This window comes from Phoxinus phoxinus (assembly GCF_949152265.1).
Source record: "Phoxinus phoxinus genome assembly, chromosome: 20".
Classification (NCBI taxonomy): Eukaryota; Metazoa; Chordata; class Actinopteri; order Cypriniformes; family Leuciscidae; genus Phoxinus; species Phoxinus phoxinus.
Genome location: NC_136895.1, coordinates 18,575,350 through 18,600,614, shown reverse-complemented (window position 1 = coordinate 18,600,614; position 25,265 = coordinate 18,575,350). Strand labels below are relative to the sequence as shown.

The 25,265-nt window shown below is 37.9% G+C and overlaps 1 protein-coding gene across 1 annotated transcript in view; it reads right to left on the bottom strand.

Moving 5' to 3' along the window:
* lrp1ba (low density lipoprotein receptor-related protein 1Ba) overlaps positions 1–25,265 on the bottom strand; it is a 237,947-nt gene that overhangs the window by 64,271 nt on the left and 148,411 nt on the right. Inside the window, exons 42-50 of the mRNA XM_079593787.1 lie at positions 18,179–18,368; positions 14,822–15,026; positions 10,604–10,796; positions 5,314–5,439; positions 3,747–3,875; positions 3,265–3,384; positions 2,368–2,481; positions 2,099–2,257; positions 532–654 (exon numbers count right to left, since the gene is read on the bottom strand). Coding sequence (XP_079449913.1) covers positions 532–654; positions 2,099–2,257; positions 2,368–2,481; positions 3,265–3,384; positions 3,747–3,875; positions 5,314–5,439; positions 10,604–10,796; positions 14,822–15,026; positions 18,179–18,368 — 1,359 coding nt within the window. The remainder of the gene's footprint in view (positions 1–531; positions 655–2,098; positions 2,258–2,367; positions 2,482–3,264; positions 3,385–3,746; positions 3,876–5,313; positions 5,440–10,603; positions 10,797–14,821; positions 15,027–18,178; positions 18,369–25,265) is intronic.

Below are 25,265 nucleotides of genomic sequence, written 5' to 3'. Positions count from 1 at the left end.
AAACGAAGTTATAACTACAAGAAATAAAGTCACATCGTGAGATATAAAGCAGCATTACAAGATTGTGAGGTTGCAATTCTGAAAAAGTTGCAATTGCAAGAAAACAAAATCACATTTTGAAATATAAAGTCATATTTGGAACTAATATAAATGTGCAATTATGAAAAAAAAGTCAGAATTACTGAGGAGAAAAGGTACGAGATTATCAGCCATCTACAGTAATGCATCAGGAATTTAAAATAAAATAATAGAGCAGAGTTAGACAAGAAACAGAGCATAACAACTGTAACGCTGTAAAGCCAGGAATGTCAAGCAGCTAAACTCCCACATTTAGCACTTATCACATACTAGCCGTGACAAGCGGATCAATAGAGTAAAACAGCACTTGCGCTCAAATGTGGATGGTTGCGCGTGACTAGAAGATAAATAAAATCTTTAGAAGTGAATATATTCATTAGGATGACATATAGAGTGCAGAATGTGTCCGGCAGGCATGATTAGTTGATAAATGTAGAGAGAGGTGGCGTTTACCGCATTGAAATTCATCGGCTCCATCCTCGCAGTCTTTCTGTCCGTCACACAACCAGACGCTGGAGATGCAGTTTCCACTGGGACACGCGAAATGGCCGTCCTCACACGTATGGACTGCAGAAGCTGGGAGAAACGGCCAAACGGAGAAGATAGGGGTTTAGATAAACCTGTAGAAAACCATCTGTGATTCCTACTGCCTCAAATCACCAAAGGGTTTGCTAGGTTCATCACCACTTCGAGAAAAGGAAGTAAACAAATCAATTGTCTGACCTCTGAATGTCTACTTCAGCTTCAACCATCCAATTTATCCGTGCTTTAATATTTGTGTTTGGTTTCTGATTTGTAGATCGAGGTCATTTTAAACCTGCAAAAGTGTACCTTGACTGAAGAAACCACAGCATATGTCAAGAGCTGAACAGTCTTCATATTTCTATTAAAGGTTTGTTATAAATTCTGAAAGACTCTTCTGCAGTTGAGTTTTCAAAGAACATACACGTTTTTGAGCAAACATTCCCAGAGAATCAGTGCTAGCAACTTTAGCAAACAATCATATATTTTGTATGGTGTATTTCAGCCTTCAAGGCTTCCAGGGAAGATTATACTGTATAGAGATGTTTGGAAATCATAAACGGGTGTGTACAGGCACTGTTATGTCCCAAGGCATTGTTTTTTATTAAAACATTTTTCTTTTGCCATCAAAAATACATTAAAACTGTCTAGGAAACTGTTTACCATGGTATAATTTATATTCGCTATTTTTCAAATGCCCTTATATATTGTATGTTTTGTTTTGCCCTTTTCCAAGATCCAAAATCACCACTTGGATGATGCGACGGCAGCCACAGTACAGCGGCGCCAGTGCGCTCACAACACACCAGCTATAGGTGGAGGGGAGAGAGAGTGATAGAGCCAATTCAAAGGATGGGGATTATTAGGAGGCCATGATTGGCAAGGGTCAATTGAGGGAATGTGGCCAGGACACCGGGGTTACACCCCTACTCTTTACGAGAAGTGCCATGGGAGTTTTAATGACCACAGAGAGTCAGGACCTAGTTATGATTGTTAGCAACCATTTCCCACCATGATTCTTTCATTGACATGCACCAACTTACAAGTTTCAAAGAAAATCCAGAGTTTCCAACTTTTAATTATGATATTGAGGCACTGCTCAACTCAATTCTGACAGGATCGTAAAGTTCTGCACAAAAAACTACATAGTCATTGACTTCCAGAGTTGTGTTTTATTTAACCGAAAGGACTTATTAAGTCACTAAATATTCTCAGTAGGACCTGGTCCTTCTACATATATCATAAATATCTAAGCATATTACTGTCAAAAATTTGGCAGGACTCAGTGTGATTGAGTCAAGAAAAAGTCCATGTTTCAGAGCATCATAAAAGGCACTAGGGATGTGAGCCGTCACTGCACTGCAATGCGAACTTTGTAAAAATGTCCTTTGTTCCCAATGCTATTTTCCATTCTGAACGTGACAATCTTGTACTTTGAACACAAACAAACAAGAGAAAGACGTATCGAGAGAGAGAGAGAATGCAAATGCATTTCTACCGTGGCAGTGTATTTCGTCGGCGTAATCCCCACAGTCATTGGCTCCGTCACAGATCCAGGAGGGATGAACACACAGAGACGTGGAATTGCAGCTTAGAAACCTCTCGCTCTTGCTGGCGCGAGCACCCAGTCTGTAGTATTCCATGCAGTCTGTGCTATCTAGAAACACAGAGTGGGCAATGAGACGAGTGTTTTCACACGCTCAGTGACACGCAAACACACACCATCAGAAGTGCGAACAGGCAAGCGCCTTCACATGGTAATCTTACTACAGATTTTCTCGTCCGATGCGTCAGCACAATCGATGATCTGATTACACCAGAATGATGAAGGGATACAGGAACCATCTGCACAACGTCGCTCAGAAGACAAACACGAGGAATCTGGAACCACAGGGCAAAATGTAGATGCTCTACATTACCCTTAAGACTTTATTTTATTTGAATTCAATGATAATTGCCCAAAAATAGTCAAATAGAAATGATGTTACACAGTTCAATAACGGCATAGTTTAAGAACCTCTAAGTTGATTCATTTCAGGGCTCTGAATGTAGTTTACGAGATTTTTGGCTCAAGTGTGAAAGCTCCGAATGAAGCCAGGCACCATAAAGCTTTAAATGAAGTCGGACCCCTATAAAGTAATCCGAATTGAGATCAGTTCAGTATCTAATGTGAACGCAAAAGTGCTATGGGTTAACTTCCCTTATATGTTTGCATAATTCAAAATTTTAAAGAATAATTCAAATTTAAGCAGACAGTGTTTAAAAAAATATGTGTAAACGGAAACTAAACAAACTCGCTTACATCAAAACAAGATCTACTCCATTTTTAAGTCCAGAGATAGTGTGAATACAAAACCGGTCTAATTAAAGAGATGTGAGCCATTTCGATTCTGCATTGCTGCCAAGAGAACAACTTTCATTGGCCTTCACTGATGCTTAGTATAGAGATCTGTGGTTTGTACCGTCTACATTATAGATGTTTCTGCATTAAAGCTTAATGCTGTTATTTGGATGTTCAAGCAAGGCAATGATTCAAGGGTGTATTGATTAATGGTCTGAATTTCTCTAGTTGTGTAGGACATTGAAAAAACTAAGATTCCTGGACTGACCAACACTGGGCTAAGCATGTGTTTCAAATCTGTAAGATAAATAAAAAATACCCACTGTTACAGTAAGCTTCATCTGAGTTATCCCCGCAATCATTCACGCCATTACAGAAGTGATAGTTAGCCACGCAGCGCTGGTTATAGCATGATTTAAAGCCGTGTCTGCAGTTCCGGTTTTCTAGGGAATTAAAAAGTTGAGAATTAGACATAGGACTTTACATGTATGTAACTACAGCAATGCCATTTAACATGGATGGATGGATGGATAATAGTGCAATGTAAAGTTTGGATAGCAAAACTATCCAAGAACAACTGCATTATGTGAAACTCTGCTTGAGAATGTAAGGACAGAGAGAGAGAGAGCAGCAGTCGGTCTGTCACATCACTTGCACTCATTATGTTTTCGCCAGACTGCTGTAAGCTCGTCTTATTAGCCCAAGTCACAGGAGAACAGGAAGACCTTCGGTAGCATTCCTTCATTCAGTTTAGGGATGAAACCTGAGGGCTCAAACATAACATCCTGCCTGATTGGATTCTTACCGCAATACTGCATCTTTTCATCCGACCTGTCTTTGCAGTGTGCGATTCCGTCACATGTCAGCTGGTAATCAATGCATTCCCCGTTTCCGCACTGGAACTCAGAGTGGATGTTACATGAGGAGTTCATGGCTAGAAGACGAGAGTAAAAGAGATTTGTAGAGTTGTGATGTGCAGTGCTGATGTAAAGATAAGGGAATTGCATTGACTGCTTGAGTGTTTGACAAATAATCAGCCAAGGGCTCAAGGTCAGACGTGGCAATAGAGCAAGTTCCATTAGCACTTTTTTTTTTTTTTTAGTGTTGGTCTATTTACACAAATGTCAGAGCGATCTCTCCTTGGCCTTTTCATCACGTCCCCTGTGTTCTGTTCTCTTCCATCAGATGCACTATGTCTAGCTGTTTGAACACAAAAACACATCTGTGTATAAGCCCCGTAATCCTCTCCAAGCGAGTGTTGAGCGCTGTTGCAATCCCAGACTGAAAGTCACTGTGTATAGTGTCTGTATAAAGCTGTCCTGAATCTAAGCATCGAATCATCTAATGTTCTTAAAGTTTGGAGAGAGAGAATAAAAACATAAATAAAGATCCATTTCAGGTTGATGGAAGTTTCAGTATCAAGACCTAGGAGCACCCTCAAGTCCAAATTTAAGGTATCCATTATATTGATTACTAGAGTAGCAAAACATCTAATATCTAGATCTAGCCAAAAGTATCAACTATGCAGCTGTGGAGTAAAGATAGTAGTATTTAGACTTAAAGCAGTGTATAGTGCTTTATATACTGATAGAATCTAAAACTGCCATCCCCTTGGCATTAAAAGTGTAGCAAAAATAATTTGGACCACAATCTGAAACAAGAATTTAGATCACAATCTGGATTTACAATCTATATTCATAGCAAAATGAATTTGGATTACAATCTAGATGTACAATATAGATCATAATCTGGATTTATACTATGGATTATAATCTGAATCCTGATCCCATTCTTGATTTAGAATCTATATTCGGAGTAAGGGAAATCTGGATTACAATCTGGATGTACAATTGTTTTTCATAATATTGATCCTGAACCTAAAAACAAATCTGAATCACAATCTGGATTTAGTATCTACATTCAGAGTGAGAATAATTTGGAATTGCATTGTGGATATACAATTTAGATCATAATCTGGTTCCAGAATTACATATTGAGAGCAAATTGAATCTGAATCACAATCTGGATTTAGAATATGGATCTGAATCTAGAACACAATCTTGATCAAGAATCTATTTTCAAAGTACAACCTGAATTTGGAATCTATTTTCAGCACTACATGTATCTAAATAACAATCTTGATTTAGAATCCAAATCACAATCACGGTCATTCAATTCAGACATAAAATCTTTCTAGAGTTCTTACTAGTGCACTAACTGGACCTACAGAAGGATGGTGAAGTAATAAAGTTGTTTGGCCACAGTATATGGACCACATAACTCAAAGTACCGGGACATACAAATTTGGGGCGAGTTGAACAAAAAGTCCAGGAAAATGAGCGAGAAACAGAGAGAGAGGGTACAGGACTTACATACACATCTGTTATCATCCAGTAATACCCGTTCCCCACGGCAAGTACAGTTTACCACACCAAGCGGAGTCAAAAGGCAGAGGTCATGGCACCCTCCATTATTCACGCTGCAGGGGGACGACTCACCTGGAAGTAATAAGAGAAATCCTTGATGACAAATCACTCGTAACAAATTGTGACACCTCCAACTGTTTGACAAGTTTTACAGCTCGTACATGGGGTAAGGAATTTAAAGTCACCATGAAATCAAAATCTACAATTTTTATTATTTTTTTATGGAATATTGCTGTATTATAAATTATGTATCTGAGCGCATATTTTTTTTTAATCATGTGTTAAATAACTTCCCCTCCCTATTGCAGGACATCTCTTCCTCCATTTGCTCTTGTTCGAGAAGCCGTTTCACTCAGATATATGTCACAAAAGGCAAGAAAATACTTTCATAACTTCCGCTTCATGCCGACTTTAAACAAACCCTACGATTGGCACCACATTTGAATGGGTTTGGAAAGAAGAAGATTGAAAGGAGGAGCTTGGACAGTAACTTATTTTGTGTTCCATGGAAGAAAGAAAGCAAGGCAGGTTCTTTGGGTGAAAGGAAATTAATTTTTTTAATTAATAAAATAAGAACAAACAACTACTTTATCATTGAAGAAATATAAAAAAATGGCACTTGGATGTTGCTGTTTGAGCATATAAAGATCGGCAAGGCTACAAAGCTCAAAGTCTACTCCAAAGGGAGATAGTCTCTTTCACATAAAACACTTTTCAAGAACTACAACAAACGGCTCGTTGGGACTACAACGTGTTTCTTCCGGATTTTGGGAAGTCACAATGCTACTCATTTAAATAATGACTCCTTAAAGTCGGCATGAAATCAAAATTGACCCTATTTACTTTGTTAGCGGATATTACTAGTCTTGTGGTGAACAATTAATCCGTGCAAGTTAATACACGGAAAAAAATTGTTTGCCGAAGTTATCTTTAATCAAAGTCTGAAAAGTTACTTCCGGGTCTGGAATGGTTCTTTTTTCTGATGACGTAGGCATGAGAACTTGGGTTGTTTAAACGCTTAGCCACTCCCCTCAAACCGTTACTCTGCTGTGGGCGAGAGATGGAGAGGAGGAGCGCTGAAGTAAAACCCTGCCCTCTGTTCAATATTCCCTTTCACTCGGAAATGCGTCACAACACTTGAGAAAAGTCGTTTGCAACTTCCGGTTCACGCGGACTTTAATTATGCAGAATTTTAAGGCTTAATAGAATTAAAATGGTTAAGTTATAAAAAATAAATAAAAAAACACCCCCTCACAGTTGTCATGAAGGGTAAAATTAAGGGGGTCTATGGGATGGACTCTCTTTTGGAGCCTGTCTGTAGTGGCCAGTCGATGAATTGCAGTTTAAGTCACTTCCATGTTGGATTCAAGGGAGAGACCGAAAGGTTGCTGCTTGGTGTTCACCAATACTTAAACGTCCGGTGCTTGCAAGGGTTCTGCATGATCCTCTTGCTTGTAAACATTTTAAATTGGTATGGCAAAATTGATGTAACTCGCAGTTTTGGTAAGGGGCATGACATTTCCGGAACACGCTCTAAGTGGTTTGCCAATCACACCACACTGGACAAGCTAACCAATCAGAGCACATATCGTATTTAGGAAGGAGGGGCTCCATTGAAACAGGACCTAAACAGGGCGTTTAAGACAAACTGGGAAGAGAGCTGCAATAATGTAAAATATGTGAAAAGAATTTGGAACAATCAAGCATGAAAACCTATTCTAGTTCACCCCAAAAACAAAGCCAAGACTTCATAAAAGGGCACAATAGGACCCCTTTAATGCAACACATTCTGCCTGGCACTGCAGACGCACACACATGGTTTGAAGGGCACTCTTGCAGTGCCAGTCAGAGGGTTGGGCTCCTCAGCGGGTGTGAGTTTGAACTGTGTTTGGCACAGATGTTGGCGTGGAGAGCGGGTCTCTGAACCGTGCGCTATCTACACACACACGACTGCCAGATTCTAGAGTCGTGGGCCGAGTGTATTCCCCTGCACAAATGGTGAGGATTCAGATGAATGCATTGGGCCAGCGTCTTTCACCGTAGCGACATGAGGCTTCAGTCCTGGGAGGCTTTTGCTTATTATGGGATGGGGCTTGAAATAGCTTGGACTCATCAATGGCTGATTTCTGTTGAATGGTGATTATAAAGGAATGTTTATTAGTTGGAATAAAAGAAATTGCAGATGGTCCACACTTAAAGGGACAGTTCACATATGTGATGGCCAGGATTTAGGCCACACAATTCTTATACATCTTTGCATTGATTAGTAAATAAAAGGACATTACTACAGTATATTGGTTTGGTTTAACATCGTTTATTTGTCATTGTACTGAGCCAGTGCACGGGCTTGGTTATGTGGCTTAACATTAAAACCAGTTAAAATTTCTCTTTGACTAAAAGGTGATTTATAAAAACCGCTCAAATTGTTAGTTCATTTTATATAGTTAAGATGACTTGAAATGTTTAATACCTGGTGTGTTGTTGGAATGGACCAGCCTAGTGACAAAGAGATTCAAACAGGAAGTTGATCTGTTTTATGGGAATTCTAAAGGAAATTAGACTGTACCAACTTCGATGTATTAGAGGGGACAGGGGAAAATGTGATGTCTTGATCAATGTGATTTTGTTTAATAGAATAATTTTTTGCATTGACTAATGTTTATCCATGGCTCTGAAATTAATTACATGTATTGTGTTTATTCCAGGGTTTGTGTTGTTATTGTCGTAAAAATGTTTATTGTTTTGTCTCCCCTTTTTTGTTTTATGGTGCTGGCCACCTCTTATAAATTCAGTGTATGTTTCGTCTAGAGTTTGTTACGTATTGTACCCAGAGGAAGCTGTTGCTGGATTTTTGTCCTCTGTTGTTTTGAGAGGCTAAAAGCACAATGATGTCCTTTTTGTAAACAAGATTTTTCCTATGATCTAATCTGAATGGAATTCAATTTTTGCTTCTTTTTCCTCTGATGAGGCTTGATCACGTTTTATCTTGCGTAAGCAAGATTTAATAAAACTCACAATTTAAGACTACTTTGCTCCCTGTTTTGTGGCGATGGACTCATTACTTTGTTTTTACTTTTGATTTTCTACGGCTCAAGGTGGATCCATCACAACATACAAAGAAAAATTATGTCATTATATTCATAATAAAAGAAAGTCAAAAGGGTGAAAAAATCCATTTAAGTCTGTCTTAGCAGTTTGAATTATTTTATTTGAGTTATGACTTAAAAATAATGGGGGGGGGGGGGGATAACTGTAAATATGTTTTTCTATCTATTTTTCAGCATTTAATATCACAGTCTGAGCGAATCCCCTTAATAGAGTCATCTGCGGTGTATAGATAGGAGGAACGGTGGCCACCGAGGTCCAAATCTCCAAAGAGAGGCCTGAGATGAGAAAATCTCCATTTGCGGTTTAGGATGCCAAGCATCTAAGCTGCTTCCATTAGAGTCCTTTGAAACACTGAGGCTTGAACCGCAGACAAAGAAATGTCTCTATCGAAGCCAAGAAAGAAAGCGGGCATTCTATAAATGTGTCACGTACTATAAATTCTGCTAATTCTGTAAATTTCATGGTGCAGTTTTACGTCCCGGGTGAATCGAGTTTGGTTTCTACGCATTAAAAGATTTGCGCCTAAGGCACTTGAAATGTGTTGCTCCTTGTGAGTTTTAACAGATGCAATTACCAAGCACTGCAGGTGTAAGTTTCGTGGTCGGGACACATAAACGTAAAAGTCACCATGCTCACTAAACAGAATTTATGTAAATGCACTTCCAGCAGTGCAGGCCAGGCTGGGCATTTAGAGGGATTTCTTGTATGCAGAACCCCAATTCACAACTGGAAACGCACATTTAAAGCAAGCACATATACGCACTTGTCTTTTTCTTCCAGTTCTAGAGTTGCAATCAAAATGTTTCAACCCCCATTGCAAATCAGGTTTATTGGCAAAATGTAGACTTTCAGATGTTGATCCATAATCTAGACTGATAACAAAAGGAACATGTATTTAGGGTCTAAATCATAATTGGAATCTAAATCCCAATCTGTATTTAGAATATTCAGAGCTAATTAAATCTGGATTATAATCAGAGATGTACAAAATAGATCATAACCTGAATCTAGAATTTAGATTTAGAAGATGAATCTGAATTATAAATTGTATTTAGAGTCTAGATCATAATCTGAATCTAACTCAATTTTGATTTAGGAATCTAAATCACAAGTTTGAATCAAATTTTGTATTTCTAGCTCATAAATCTGAATTTAGATCACTATAATATATTTTCGAATTTATATATAAGGAGCAAATTGTATCTAGACTACAATATGGAGGTACAATATAGATTATAGTCTACATCTAAATCTTGTTTTAAGTCTATATGTTCCATGTGAAAGGAATCTAGATCACAATCTGGGTCTATATATTCAAAGCAAACATAATCTAGATTACAATATGGGTGTATAATTTAGATAATAATCTGACTTCAGAATATGGATTCGGAGCAAAAAGAATGTTTCACAATCTGTATTTGAGTACAGGTTATAATCTGAAACTAGATCACAATCCTGATTCATTATCTAAATATATAGATGTAATCTGAATCGAGAGAAGTCCTTTACCCTGAACAGAATCTTTAGACTTTATTTTACTTCATTTATGGAAATATATCAGCCTGTAATTACTGGATTAAAGTCCCTTCTGATGATGTAAAGCCACTCATTAATATGATTTTTCTCTGTACTTATCATACTGTGCTGACATAAATCCAGCCTGCCACAAAATACGTAGAATCAGCAAAGAATATTGTGACTGCGTTCAGCTTATCTGACCCCAATGTCAGAATGTGTTGATTTTGTGCTAGCTTCACTGCGCACCCATCAAAAAAAGCCCCGAGTGACTTGTGACGCATCTAACATCAGTGACTTTGGATTGTGTTTGCTGTCATCACAGAGTAAGCATCTCAGACCCCTTGTGTGAATAATACAAACAAGCTTTGTGTGACTAATACAAACAAGACTGCAAATCATCCGGTACGTCAACCAAGAACCATGCTCATATGCTAGTTTTCAAGAACATTCTGTTTGATAACTTTCTTTGATTCAAGGGTTTTAGAAATATACTACAATGGGTTGTTGTCACTACACTTGAGCTTCAATTAAAGTACAAACATTTAGTTTGAGTTCAATGCAAGTTGCAATGCAAAGTTATTGGATGAAACAAAGGAAATGAATTACATACAGCTGTTGGTGTCATTGGAAACAGCGACGATTCCCATCGGTTGATGAGGGATGTCTGCGCGGAGTACTTTTGTATTGGCTCCGGTGAACTTATCAGAGCGGATCACAGCCCGCTGAGTCCAGTCAGACCAGAAGATGAAGTCTCTGTAAATTGCCAAGCCAAAGAACGTTCCGGGTCCTGATTTCACAATGACCTACAAATTTAAGGGGCAGAATTTAGGTGAGAGAAATAACCTGGTAATACTTTTTTTCTTCTTCTTTTTTTAAAGGAACCCTGTTAAATATTCCAGTTTATAGACAGAGTCAAAAGTTTTGATATGCTTGGGTGAATATGTTTCTCATGACCTTAAAGTTTTGACCCAAAGGCTTAGATAGATAGATAGATAGATAGATAGATAGATAGATAGATAGATAGATAGATAGATAGATAGATAGATAGATAGATAGATAGATAGATAGATAGATAGATAGAACTTTCTCTCATGATACAGGACAGTTCCATCAGGCAGTTTACTTTTTGCGCTTCATCACAAAGGTGCACAGATCAAAATAAACCCCACTGAGTGTCTGTATAATTCACAGAGACACACGGGCCTGGCCAGAGCCGGAGGGGGAAACCACAGTGACACCCGAAGGACAGCCCTCCTCCATTATCCCTGACATTATAAATGATTAACCCAGATCTGCGGAGAGTGTAAATGGAATCCCTGCCATAACAGAAACGGGGATACATCACGCATGGCCTCGGGGAGGAAGCTAAGTTGTGGAGAGAGGGTCTGTTCAACGTGTGCCTGAAGGAAATGAACGGAAATCAAAAATGTATTGATTAGAATCACTCAGAAACACTGAGATGGTAGAGAGGGGAACGAAGTAGGTTTCAAAATAAATACTCGACAAATGTGTGTAATATTAGGCTTTGGTAAATAATTCACCATTTGATTACCGCTGAAAACTTTCACTGAAACAACACCTGATTCATTTAAAAAATAAGCGAACTGTCGTGACTTAAGGCCCTTGCACAGCGAGTCCGAAATTTTCACACGTTAGGAAATAAATACGGCCTCACGTTGTGTCAATCACGTTTACACACTGCCTCCGAATCTTTCGTCCCTAATAAAAAAAGTCTGAACGGGCTCGATTTTCAGCATTTTTCGCATCCGTAGCAAGCATTTTGAGAGGCGTTCTGACAATCCAGTCACTGAATGACGAATACGAAAAGACGCATACGAAAATTTCAGACTCAGTGAGCAAGGTGCTTAACTTAATACGTTTTCATCAGAACTTCAAATGGTGCAGAAACACAGAACGACTAAGGTTACACATTTAAATGATTCCCTGAGTTAATATTTTTCCTTTTGTGTGTAAAAAACAATTCTAAAATTCAAACAAAAATGTATTAAAAAAAGTTTTGAAAACTTTATTTACAATAAATAAAAAAAGTAAATAAACTGGTGGTCCCAGTTTGGTGGAAGTTGACGCTACACGTTTTTTTTTTCTTTTTCTTAAAACAATCAATATATGTTATATATATGTTATATAATATATGTTATATGTATATATATATATATATATATATATATATATATATATATATATATATATATATATATATATATATATATATATCTGTTTGTGTGTTTTTAGAGTCCTGGAATAGAGGATTGTATATCCTGTACCAGAAATCTTTTCAATAAATTTCAATAAAATCAAGAGGAAGAAAAAAAGTATCGAAAATTCAAACCATCCGTGAGTGTCTTTTTTGTGCCCATTTTTTAAGGTGGTACACAAATTATTATATATATATATATTTGTTTTCGCTGTATAGCAAAAAGTCACCTCAGCCTTCATGTGAGGTTATGGTTAAAATGTCCACAAACCAAGCCACTGCAAATTCTTCATTGCAGTTTCTGATAACTGCATGTGACCAATCAACACAAAAAGAGGTTACACACATTTTCTCCAGCTTTAAGAGCTTTTCACATACTCTTCTAGTTATTTCCGAAGGCTTCGTGAGCCACACACATCTGTTATGAAGTGTGGCATTAACCGCTCTTCAGCAACACACACAGACACAGATGTCTCTGAAGGGCCGTCCGTTTGATTGCCAGAGTCTTTCTGTAATAATAGGCGGCTCGGCGTGTGGAGAGCGAGGCTCGCGCTTTAATCCTTGATGACAACATGTCAAACACGTGTTCTCACCCTCTCGCAGTCGAGGCGTCTTTATTCCCAAGTGTTCCTTCGCCGCCCGTACGTCTGTCTCTGAGCATTTCCAAAGGTGGGGGAACAGGATGAAAGATGCAGGCAGACACATCTGCGTGATGCTCTAATATCAGAGCCGTCGTCTCGACAGGTGAAAACCTCTTTGTGATCTCTTAAGATCAAAACTTTTTAGCATTGAATTACAAACCAGTGGACAAGAACATGACATTCCTGCTCTGTACGCAGGCTTACGATTCAAGAAGCTTATAAGCAGGGATTAACATAGACTTTGCTACCCAATAAAGTGGTGAAGCGTAACTCAAACATAAAGTCAAGGTGCAGATAGCTGCTTCTGTTTTATTTAAAGCTACATTGACACTTGTTAAGGTCCGCCCCTTTCTTACTTACAGAACATCCCATAGAACTTTATTTGGAGAGTTCTGTAAAAAGATAAATTTTCAATCGAATGTGCTCATAAAGTGGTCAAAAATGTTTGGATATTATTTTTTGTGCGGGCTGGAATAAATTGCAACATTGCAAAACTTGTGAAAAGCTTATTTTGAAAGTGAGAATGCGTTTCTACAACACATTCACTACTTTCTTTATAGAAATGGTTAACCTGTGACCATTTCAGAATAAAAACTGTGAAAACCACACATCTGAATTGAGACAAATGATTCTCAGTCACCAGTGAAAATAAATGCCTTATTTGAAAGCGCTTACAAGTGAAAACATTAATGTAACATTTCTACAACACATTCACTATGCTACTGTGAAAAACAAGGAAAAAAAACAAAAAAACTTTCTGTAACACTTTGAAAAGTTGTTTTTTGCAATTCCGTTGGGTGATGCAAGTAAGTCGGAATTTGCACACTTTACCTTTAAGAAAGCAAATAGGGTCATATTTCAAGTGTTGTTTTATTAAGAAAGTTTCATAAAGGAAAATCCAATTTGCATGATTAATTTTGAACTCCTGGGAATTTGAATGTGTGGCTCAGACTATGTACGTTGAAGATCCAGTGCGTGTCAGTTCCTCTAGACTCTAGAGGAAGTTTGAAAAGGCTACGGATCTGTCACCAGTAACCTAGATGGCACTACCTCCTACAGCGCGCTCTGGCAGGATCCCGCCTCTCTATCCTCTCTATCTGTCTGACACACAAGAAAACAAATGTTTATTTTGTACGCCCAGATCAATTTTCACCTTTTAATAGCCTAGCGAGCAGATAGTTTCATTAGCTGGCTAGGAGCCGTTTAGCGCGCCGCGGCATTGTTGGCGGTTGTCAAACCCTCTTACCTGCGGTTCCTGGCACTTGTTGGAAGTAAACATAAAAGCAGGTTTACTTAGAGAGTTATTAATAACTTGTTTTAGCTTAATCAATTATAATAATTGAAATAACTCCATGAACAGAGTTGTACATTTTACTAAAACTGTAAACGGGGTCATGCCATGAGAAATCAAATTTGCCTTGATCTTTTACATATAAGGGGTCTTTTTGTACATCCTGAAAGTTTCATAGCTTAAACCATCCTCCTCATTTTAAACAAAGCATTTATTTAATCAAGCTCCAAAAACGGCTCGTTCTGATCTAGTGTGATTTGTGAGGTCACATCAACGCACAATGGTGTTCAGTCACTTAATGGCTGACATTTGCCCACACTGGATGTGAGCGTCACATTGGTGCATCCTGAAGGTGAATGGAAAACCTTAAATGCTGAAAACACAATGTTACCTTGGACAATGTTCAATGATTGTTTAATGACGCTAGGACCTTTTATTCAGTCCTTCTGGCCAGAGCAAATTTTTGATTTCAAGTAACAATGTATTGAACCCAATTGACCTGTATTCCGTGGATGGGATCGAACTTTCTTTATGTCCTCCTTCAATGTCTCACCTCAACAAAACAGAAGAGCTTTACAAAGGCTGAAAGATGTTTCCGGCACTCTTAAGACACAGCCTCTACTTCAGCTAATGCACTTCCATGCATTTTTCAAAAGTCACACAAAGCGCCTCCATACTCACGTATCTGTGCGAGCCATCGTAATCACACCTCTCGATGTGCCCGAGACTGCCATCGGAAAAATACAGCTTTTCAGCTTTGTGGTCGATGGTGAGTCCATTAGGGGTGCTGACATCCACGCTAACAATGACTCGGATGTTCCGGCCGGTTAAGGTCGACCTCATGATGCTCGGCCTCAGCTCATTCCAGTTAGTCCAAAACATCAGGCTATGGGAAGTGCAAACACACTGTTAGCTGTCACATCAAACTATTTTTATAATAGAATTGTGAGCTTAAAGTACTCATACACCTAAGTCACTAGCTATCCACCTATTTGTGTGCAAATGCCAAGATGCACATAAAAAAAATAACAAATTGCAACAAAAAACTCATGACTTTGCCTCAGCAAAGCAGATTGGATAAACCAGCAGAACAATTTCATTGAACAGCATCTTAAATGATAATTTGATCATTTAGAAACACCTGAGCCAAAGTCTGTCATCAGAATGATTTGGTTAATCCTTCCCAGAAGCGTCTAACGAACACCAGGTATCTGAACGCAAGATAATATGCCAGAATTGATTCCGTTTCATCCTCACTTTAAGAAGCAACATTTATGATGTAGGAAAAAGAGCCACAGTGGCTTCTTACATTTGTATTACAGATATTTTGTTTCAATTTCGTTTTTGTTCTCTTGAACACATGGAATGGATGCGCTGCTTTTTATGCCGGCACTTTTCTCAGGACAAACATAACTTTTCTGAGCAGTTAGTTCTTCAAAATTGTCAAATTTCAGACATAGCCTAAATGTTAGCTTTGAATGCCGCAATAAAACGACACATTTCACATTACAAAACAGAAGAAACAGCACATTACACACGAGTATGATCAATAGCGTTACTCAAGGATTATTTTTATAATTAATTTTAGTAAATTAACATGTTAAACTGACAGAGGGTTGTCTAAAAATACACCCTTGATGCTACACTAAACTATGCTAATATGTTAGTTATGTGAAAAGCACTAGCATGATTTGTTAGCAGATGCCACAAAGTTTGACAGTATTTAATGTAATGACATTTAGAAATTTGACTTAAGTAGGCTACTACACAATTGATGATGGACGTATAAAATTGCCTGTTTCTGTCATATATAAGTAGGGCTGCCACTTTAACATTAGAAACCATCAAACTTAACAAATTATTTTAGTGAATTTCATAGATCTAACATCACTTTTCTGAGGCATTACATCTTCAAATTTGTTGCATTTCAGACTTGTTTTCTTTGAATGCCATCTTCAAATTTTAAATTTAGCTTTAAAAGACAGAGGTTCTTCAAAAAATAGAACGTACACCCTTGATGCTACGCTATGCTAATAGCCTCATTAAAAATGTATTCATCTGCAATTATAATCAAGAAGGCTACCGCCTAATAGCATCAGCTCTTTTTCTTTAATGTGGCAGAAAAAGACTAGTCCCTCGAAGGACGAAGCACGTCCTTGTGTTTGAGACGAGTGTGCTAGCCTGGCATGTGACGGCACCTTGCAGTGTCAGCCGCTAGTGCCGGCGTGTGACTCCTAGTTGTGATCTTTGGGAGCTTTTGGATTGGTGGGACTTCTTGCTGACAGCAGCAGTCACTTATTGCGGTGCTAATGCTCTAACAGGCTAATGCGGTGACTGCTACAGTCCAACTAAGTGTTTTCAAGGTATAAAATGATAGCTGTGTTCCTGCTATGGATGTAAGATAGCTTTACTGTGCTTTAAACCACTGAGAAGTTACATGAGAAATAGTGAAGAGAACACCTGTAGAATCCTGTTTAACTAACAATTATTATGTAAAAAACAGTAAATGATCCTGTTTATAATCATACACCTGAAGAACACAAGCTAACGTTAGCATAGCATTGTTTACCCTTAGAAATTTGACAAAAGCTATTTTTTTTGTATCTAGCCTATATAAATAATGTTTCAATGGAAAGTGTAAAAGGCTGACATAAACAGGAATATTTGACTTTGAATATAATTTAACATAAGGTGGTGGGGAATGCTAAAGTCAATTTAAATGTAGATTGAGGCATAATCACATAATCTCTTTCATATAACCTCAATTAGTCTCAAAATATCGTATAATTCAGAATCAAAGGTTCCCAACTGCTGCTTAACATATATTTACTCTGTAATCAATAATCCTGTTTATAATCACACACCTGAGGAACAGGTGTTAATGCTAACGCTAACATAACATTGTTTACTCTTAGAAGTTTGGCAAAAGCTAATGCTAGCATTGTCATTTTGTGTTTTAATAGACTTTTTTTTAAGCATCAGGCAATGGAACACGTTGAAAGTCAGACATGAATAGAAATATCCCACATCTGAATTAGTTTAGCAAAAAGTGGTGGGAAATGCTAAAGCCTATTTAATGTAGACAATTGAGGCATAATCAAAGTAAATAAAGTACATGATCTCTTTCATAAGCTCAATTAGTCTCAAAATATCTTGTAATTCATGATCAATGATTCACAACTGGTCAGTTGTGACCATAAATCCGTCGCAAGTCCTGATTTCAGAAAGCAGGAATCTAAATGCTAAATGGAAAAATCTCATTAACAACAATCACAGGCAGTAAAAATAACACACAAAAAAGAAAATTAAAAGTTGTGCATTCAGTCAAACTTTTTTTATTTAGAACAATTTAGCAGCTTATAATAATAAATTTTCTACATAATACATTTTTAAAACCTAGTCAAGAATCACTGCGCTAGATAAGCAAGGTTCAGCAAGTTCAGCAAGGCAGCAATTTGTGCAAGTAGAAAAAATAAATAAATGCATAAATGTGCAACTTAATTAATGTTTTCTAATTTGAAAATGAAAGGAAATGGCTAACTGAGATCAAGTTTGAAGATTAATAGCACATTTACCGTGAAGCTCTGTAGCACAGGTCACACTGGTTTCTAATCTGAATCTTTAAAAAGCTCATAACTCACTGATGTAAAATTAATACACTGTATGTGGTCTGGCGCCTAATTACTATGAAATAATTAGAGGATCCCTCCCTTCATCGACCTTTTGGAAAGACAGCCATCAAAGCAAATTCATCAACGCGGGTTATTTTGAGGAGAGGTGGAGTCAGTCCAGAAACATTTTGACACTTGAGATTTATTTTACTTTAATGAAAAGTGCATACTTTTGAACTTGAAAAAAAAGAAAGATAAAAATCCTTTTAATCACTGAACAAAATATGAATTTAATCTCACAAGCAACCAGTTATGAAAATTACATCCAAATGGCTTAATTTTGGTGAAAAATGGAGTAGCATTAAAAAAAAAAAAAAAAAACCTTCCTTTAGAAATGTCTACGGTAAACTTGAAACTGTTGACTTACTTCTGACATTCGTCCAGAGTGAGGACGTGCGGATGGTCCTCTTCGGACAGAGCGACCACCGTGTCTCTGTTGAAGGCGTTTGGTCTGCTCTGGTCAACGTTGTGGCGGGTGATGGTGGCGGTGGTGGAGCTCGTCCAGTAGAGAATGTCCATCCCTCGATGGTACGCCAGTCCCTCCACAGAACCAACATCTACAGAAGGGGACGCCATGTCAATGCCAAACGCTCAAGTATTCTAAAGGAACGTGCAAGACGGTGTTCTACACCTTTACATTTTTCAAGGTTCTACACACACTTTAAACACACTCCACTTTAAAGTCTAAAAAGGATTTCAAACCGTGTATCAATCATAAAAGAAAGCATTGAAGTCCACACAAATGCAACCGATTGACCTAAAAGCTATAAATACGGATGGCAGGCAACAAACTCCACAGGTTCTTTCAGAAGTGATTCAGAAAGAAGAAAAACGGACAGATGGTCGATGTGAAAAACAGTTAGGTGTCAGCAAAGGTCAAGATGTGTAGCGGAAATCTAATCGACACCTTTAAAAAAGACACCTTTTTTAGCTCTTAAAAACACTGGGAAGAGCTTGACTATGCGTGTGTCTATATATGTGCCACTTCAAAAAGGAGCAAAAACAATAAAAAAATATATATTTTAATAATAGTTTACTTAATATTATATTAAACAGCATTTTATTTCCATGTTAAAATAAAAATCAATTAAAATAGAGTAAAGTCAAAGTTTCTTTGAGAATAAAGTTGTAGCCTAACAGTAAAATCAAAGTCATATTTTGAGAATAAAACAATATTTCTAATAAAGAACAAAGATTGTTTTGGCTGTACAGAAAGTCATTGTCCAGCGGTTGTAAAAGGTCATTTCAGAACTGAATGTTGGTTCTCTTGGAAGCATTTCAACCAAAACGTTTCCTCAACTTGTGAATGGATTACACAAAAAGCGAGCAAAGTGCGGTCCCTTTATAGCACGACTGACTGAGCTCTCACGTCCAAACTCATAATCAATGAATCTAACTACACACAACGCATCTCTTATTTACATTGTGTCTATGATTTGGTGTTATAATGAGAGGATTTGCGAGCGTGTAGCATGTAGTCAGTGAACTCGAGTTAAACAAAAACTCGTTCAGAGTGAATTTTGACTTACCTACAGTAAACACGTCTGATTGGCCATAGCTTTCAACAGAGATGCCGATGCCGTTAGAACAGTAAATTTCACCAAAAGGTGACAAGTTTTATTCTCAGAAACATTTCTTTATATTTTAATGTGTCACTAAAATGCTGTTGGTTAATATGTTATAATAATATATTGTTTTAATTTAAGAAAAATGTATTTTCTCTATTCATTTGACAATTATTTTTTCCATTTTAAAAAGTTCCCTTTAAAATAACACAATACCCGCAGTAGTTTAATTAAGAGTCGTCTCATGTATTGGCAATATGCAACCATATCATGTACGACCCGGCGCATAGTACAGTGCATTTTTATGACCTGCTTGGGCCTTTTTGTGAAAAACAAAATCATGCATTGATCAAACGACCATTCAGTCTTTTTGATGTTGCAATTGCATAATGCAACTTGTTCAAGTTTATCACACTGCAACCTGAGTAGCATCTTTTAAGTAGCTCTGCAGAAATATTTCAGGATGCGGATCCTTATCCTCATAACACCCGTAACGCCTGACAGTTAAAGTGATTGGCACCGTATAGGATACAGAGGCTCTGCTAGATTACTTCCAGTGAACATAACAAGGACTTAATAAGCGTAAAGGAGGACGCCGACTGCGCTGAAGGAGGACAATATGACACTGGGCATTTCAGAACCAGCACAATAAATTGCTTTAGAACATTTGCCATTGACTGTAGAAAAAAAACAATTGCAAATTCGGTCACTATCATAAAATACGTTTCTCCAAGACAGTAATGATATCAAATGAAGAGCAAACTGACACTTAAATCTGCTTTTCTGAAGAAAAAAAAACTCCTGTAATATCTCATGAGTCTCCTCTAGAGATCCATAAGAGATGTCAACAAACTTTGTTACAAAATGCAGGTTTGCTAACTTCTGAAATCCGTCATGCCGGGTAAACACAGTCTCAAACACTTCAAGTCAATGTAAATTGACTTTGCGACCATTTAAGTGTTTTTACTGCACAGAAACAGAATATTCAATGGCCGCTGTTTGATTTTATCTAGCAATAATAGGCTGGAATGGTGAAAAGTGGGCATTTGTATGAAAGAAAAAATATCTATATATAAAAATATATATATCATGCAAATGCTTTCAAACCATTCAAGTGTAATAAAACACAAAAGAGAACGCAGTGCAGTACTGGCGTGCGTCTGGGAATCTCCTGTCTGATGACACACACACACACACACACACACACACACACACACACACACACACACACACACACACACACACACACACACACACACACACACTAGTTCGCACAGAAAGCCACTTCAGACTTCAGGCAAAAATGCCCGTTTTTGTTGAGTATCCTCGAAAGCACAGTCTTGAATGAGTTAAATGAGTTATGAAGTGTGAAGTCTTAAATGACCGTGAAGGGTTGTGAGAAAATAGGACACAGATCCGCGTCATGTGCAGCAGGTCTTAAAGTGACAGCATCCTAATAAACCTGCCGCTGTCTGTCATTAAGGATAATCAAAGAACAAAAGAAAAAGAGAGAATCACTCACTACTCTTGACTGAATAACTTTTGTAGCTTTAATAAGGATTCATTTATATTTATTTTATAATTTATGCAGTAAAGACTGTGAAGTGTTTGATAACTTTATACAATGATAACTTTATACAATTTCTGTATCCTACCTGTTAGACCTACCTGAAAATCTTAAAGCACTGTTTACAAGGTTGCATGGGGGAATAACAAAGAAAACAATAACTGTTTGTGCATTTTAACCGGGCAAGTAAAAATCTAAACCGGTCTGACTGGGCCAATAAAAAAAAAAATTTGAGCCCAGATATATTAAAGGGTATATATATATATATATATATATATATATATATATATATATATATATATATATATATATATATATAATATATGGCTAAAATATATTATAATGGGTTTATGTGAAGATTGTTTTAAGTTAACTTAAATCAAAAGTTGTTTATTTTGTAAAGGCTAATACATGTTAAAATTGATACCTTTCAATTAAACTGCAATGCTGAATGCCTGTAATAAAAATATAGGCAACTGTCTTTATATTTTTCTACATTAATGTGGAGATTAAAAGTGAATTTATTACAATATAAAATATGCAAAAAAACTTTAATGTTAGGAGTGATTAATCGCGATTAATTACAGAAAAATGTGTGATTAATTAGTTGTTTTTTCGATTGACAGCACTAATATTTTGGTCAAATAAGCTAACAATTATTTTCATAAATACTACAAGTAAATTGATAAATGGGAACAAGTAAATTGTAAATTTGATACGTAAAGTATGAAAAATGGATATTAATTTTGAGATTTGTTAAATATTACATTTAACAGTGTTTTTTCAATTATTAATGTTGGGTGTTAAAAGACGGCAAAGGTAATCTAAAAATGAAAAAATTGTGGAAAAGATGTATGCATAAAATAAGTATGCATTAAATAAACAAAAACCCCAATGTGGTACTGAAGAGCATCACTGCAAAAATCGTTCGCGATAAGACCAGGAACGTGCTAAGAGAGTAAACTTGATTTTAAACAGCAATAACTTGGTATTTGTTCATCATAGGTTACCAGGAACAAACCCTCCAGATGAAAATATTAGATATGACTTGTTTTAGGAATGAAGGTGACATGACATTTGCACGCCGAGACATACGTGTTGCCTTGGAAACGTTTCCTGTACTATGTGCGTTTCAAGAGATCAGATCCTGTCTGCGATCCATCGCCTCCCACCCCCTCCCCCCTGTAGAGACGCAGCATTGGCATCGCTGTCTCTCTCTAAAGGTCTGAAGGCTGATCATGTGGCATCAAACCCCTCTGGCACTGTTCACTCTCGCTGTCTTTCTAACGTCTCTCTCTCCAAGCCAATAGTCTCTCTGAAACTCTCTTTCACCTCTGACCGCAATTGATTTTCCTCACACATGAATAAAAAGCTTTCAAGGACTCGACGTCTTGTGTGCTGTGGAGTCTTGACTAAGTAAAACCTTTAATTCTTTCTAATAGTCTCCCACAGATTCAGGTTGAATTACAATGCCCATTCTCTTAATTCATAAACCAGACATGTCTCTAAAGACTAATACTGTAGTGTTGCTCTTTTCTCTTTTTTTGTACCTGACTACATTGATTACAATGGAAACTTGTTTTTAAAAAAAGTATAAAGCATTGAGACTTTTAATATCACAATTCTGAGTTTTTACTCAGAATTGTGAGATTATAGATCATATAAACTCACAAGTAACTGCGAGAAAACAGTCAGAATTGCGAGTGTATATAATGCAGACTTTTTTCTCTCTTTGAATTGTGAGAAATGTTCAGAATTGTACAATAAAAAGTCTCAATTGCCTTTTTTTGCGAGTTTGTATCTCACAATTCTGACTTTTTTCTCAGCATTGGGATTATATGCAATTTAAAATCTCGGAACTGCAAGAAATAAAGTCTAAATTGTGGGATATAAAGTCGCAATTGCGAGACATATATATTTTTTATTCTGTGGCAGAAACAAGCTTCCATAGATTAGTCTTTCGTAGTAACGTACACAACGTTGTCCACCATCAATTTTCTTACTCACTTTAATGGAGATGATTTTCTTTCTTTAGCAAATTGCTTATTTCAAAATGTTAAAGAATTCTCTTTAAAACTAATCACTCTTATTTTGCACAATTACAATAAATCAGTACTGGAGCTTTAAAGCTTTAAAAAGGGATGCAAATGTACTCAGTAAAAAATATTTTTCGAAGTTGTAAATAAAGACTAGAATGTACATTTCCAGAAGAAAATGTGAATGGTGCTTGCCGTGGCAAAAAACACGACCCGGTTGCACATGATTGTGCCTGTACGATGTTCTGGTGATGAGATATGACTTATTCATGTGTTTGTATGGTTACTAGGGTACTCTATATGGTTGCTATGGTGTGCTTATACAGTTTATGGGATGATATTTAAAGACTAGTTGACAGTCTGAGTCAAAAAAGCCGAACTCCATGTTTCTACTATTTTCTGGAGCTGAAATATGGCTTGTAAATGTTGTTTTATGGTTTCTAGGGTGCCCTAAGTGGTTGCTAGGGCGCGGCTATGAAGTTATTATGTCACTACTTATTGGCTGCTTAATAGGCCGGGTCAATAGAGCCCAACCCCAAGTTTCTATGACCTTCTGATCCAAAGATATGATCTCACAATATTTGTGCCAATGTTAAGTCTATGGGACATTTTCCAGCTGATTTTTCGCCCGACGGACGAACATCGTAAACCCGACCGCTTAGAAACGTCATAGCACACCTCTCCTCAATGAGCCGGTTGATTTGACGCCTCACTCATGGGTCTGTGACAAACGGTGCGGGAGGAGTAGCGTGCCAAAGTTTTGTCTAGGTGAATAGTAATTACAATACTAGAACGTACATTTCCAGAAGAAAATGTGAATGGTGCTTGCAGTGGCAAAAAACACGACCCGGTTGCTAGGGTGTTCTTGGAGTTTGCTATGAAGATGCTAAGGTGTTCTGGGTGGTTGCTAGGGTGTTCTGGGTGGTTGCTAGGCGGTTGCTAGGGTGTTTTGGGTGGTTGCTAGGGTGTTCTGGGTGGTTGCTAGGTGGTTGCTAGGCGGTTGCTAGGGTGTTCTGGGTGGTTGTTAGGCGGTTGCTAGGGTGTTCTGGGTGGTTGCTAGGCGGTTGCTAGGGTGTTCTGGGTGGTTGCTAGGCGGTTGCTAGGCGGTTGCTAGGGTGTTCTGGGTGGTTGCTAGGCGGTTGCTAGGTGGTTGCTAGGCGGTTGCTAGGGTGTTCTGGGTGGTTGCTAGGCGGTTGCTAGGTGGTTGCTAGGCGGTTGCTAGGGTGTTCTGGATGGTTGCTAGGCGGTTGCTAGGTGGTTGCTAGGCAGTTGCTAGGGTGTTCTGGGTGGTTGCTAGGCAGTTGCTATGGTATTCTGGGTAGTTGCTATGGTGTTACTAGGTGGTTGGAAGTTGTCACAGATGGTTACTATTGTGTTTGTAGCATTTTATTGACATGATTTAGCACTTAGCTAATCAATATTAGCATGTAGCTATTCAGTGCTAGCATGTGTAGCATGTAGCAAGTCCTGTTTGCTAGCATGAGTCAAAAGAGCCAACCCCCATCTCTATACGATGTTCTGATGCAGAGATATACGCCATGCAAAACGGTTGCTAGGGTAATCTGTTTGGTTGCTAGGGAGTGTCTTGGCATTTGCCAATCATGAAGCTCCAAAGTCAGTGTGAATGTATAAACCAACCCCCATCTCTATACGATGTTTTGATGCAGAGATATAGGTCTTGCAAAATGGTTGCTAGGGTACTCTCTTTTGTTGCTAGGGAGTGGCTTGACAGCTGCCAATCATGACACTCCAAAGGCTGCTTGTCAGTATGAATGATATAAACTAACTCCCACGTCTCTGTGACATTCAGAATGGAAGATATCCCTCTTTGGATTTTGGTTGCTAAGGTGCTCGACAATGGTTGCTAGGGAGGGGCTAGGATGTGTTGAGGTGATTGGGGATTGGCTGTTTTCTGCCCCGAGTCAAACGAGCCAACCCTCATGTTTCTATGACACTTCTATCCAGAGATATCCATTTGATGTCTTTCAATGGAAGTCTATGGATTTTGTTGCTAAGGAGCTCTAAATGGTTGCTAGGGCGTGGCTTGATAGCTTCACAGTGATCCTGAGAGACTGATTGGTCGTCTGAGTAAAATGAGCCCGCCCCCTTGTCTCTATGACACTGTGATCCAGAGTTATGTTCAATACAAATGCGGTTTCTATGGTGTAGGACAGCCCATTTCATGGGCTGTCCTACACCATAGTACGTGAATGGGGCAACTTTGGGCCCCTCCTGCCCCCCAGGGGTGCAACTTTTACCCCATTGTGTGGTATGTTCTTACAGAGC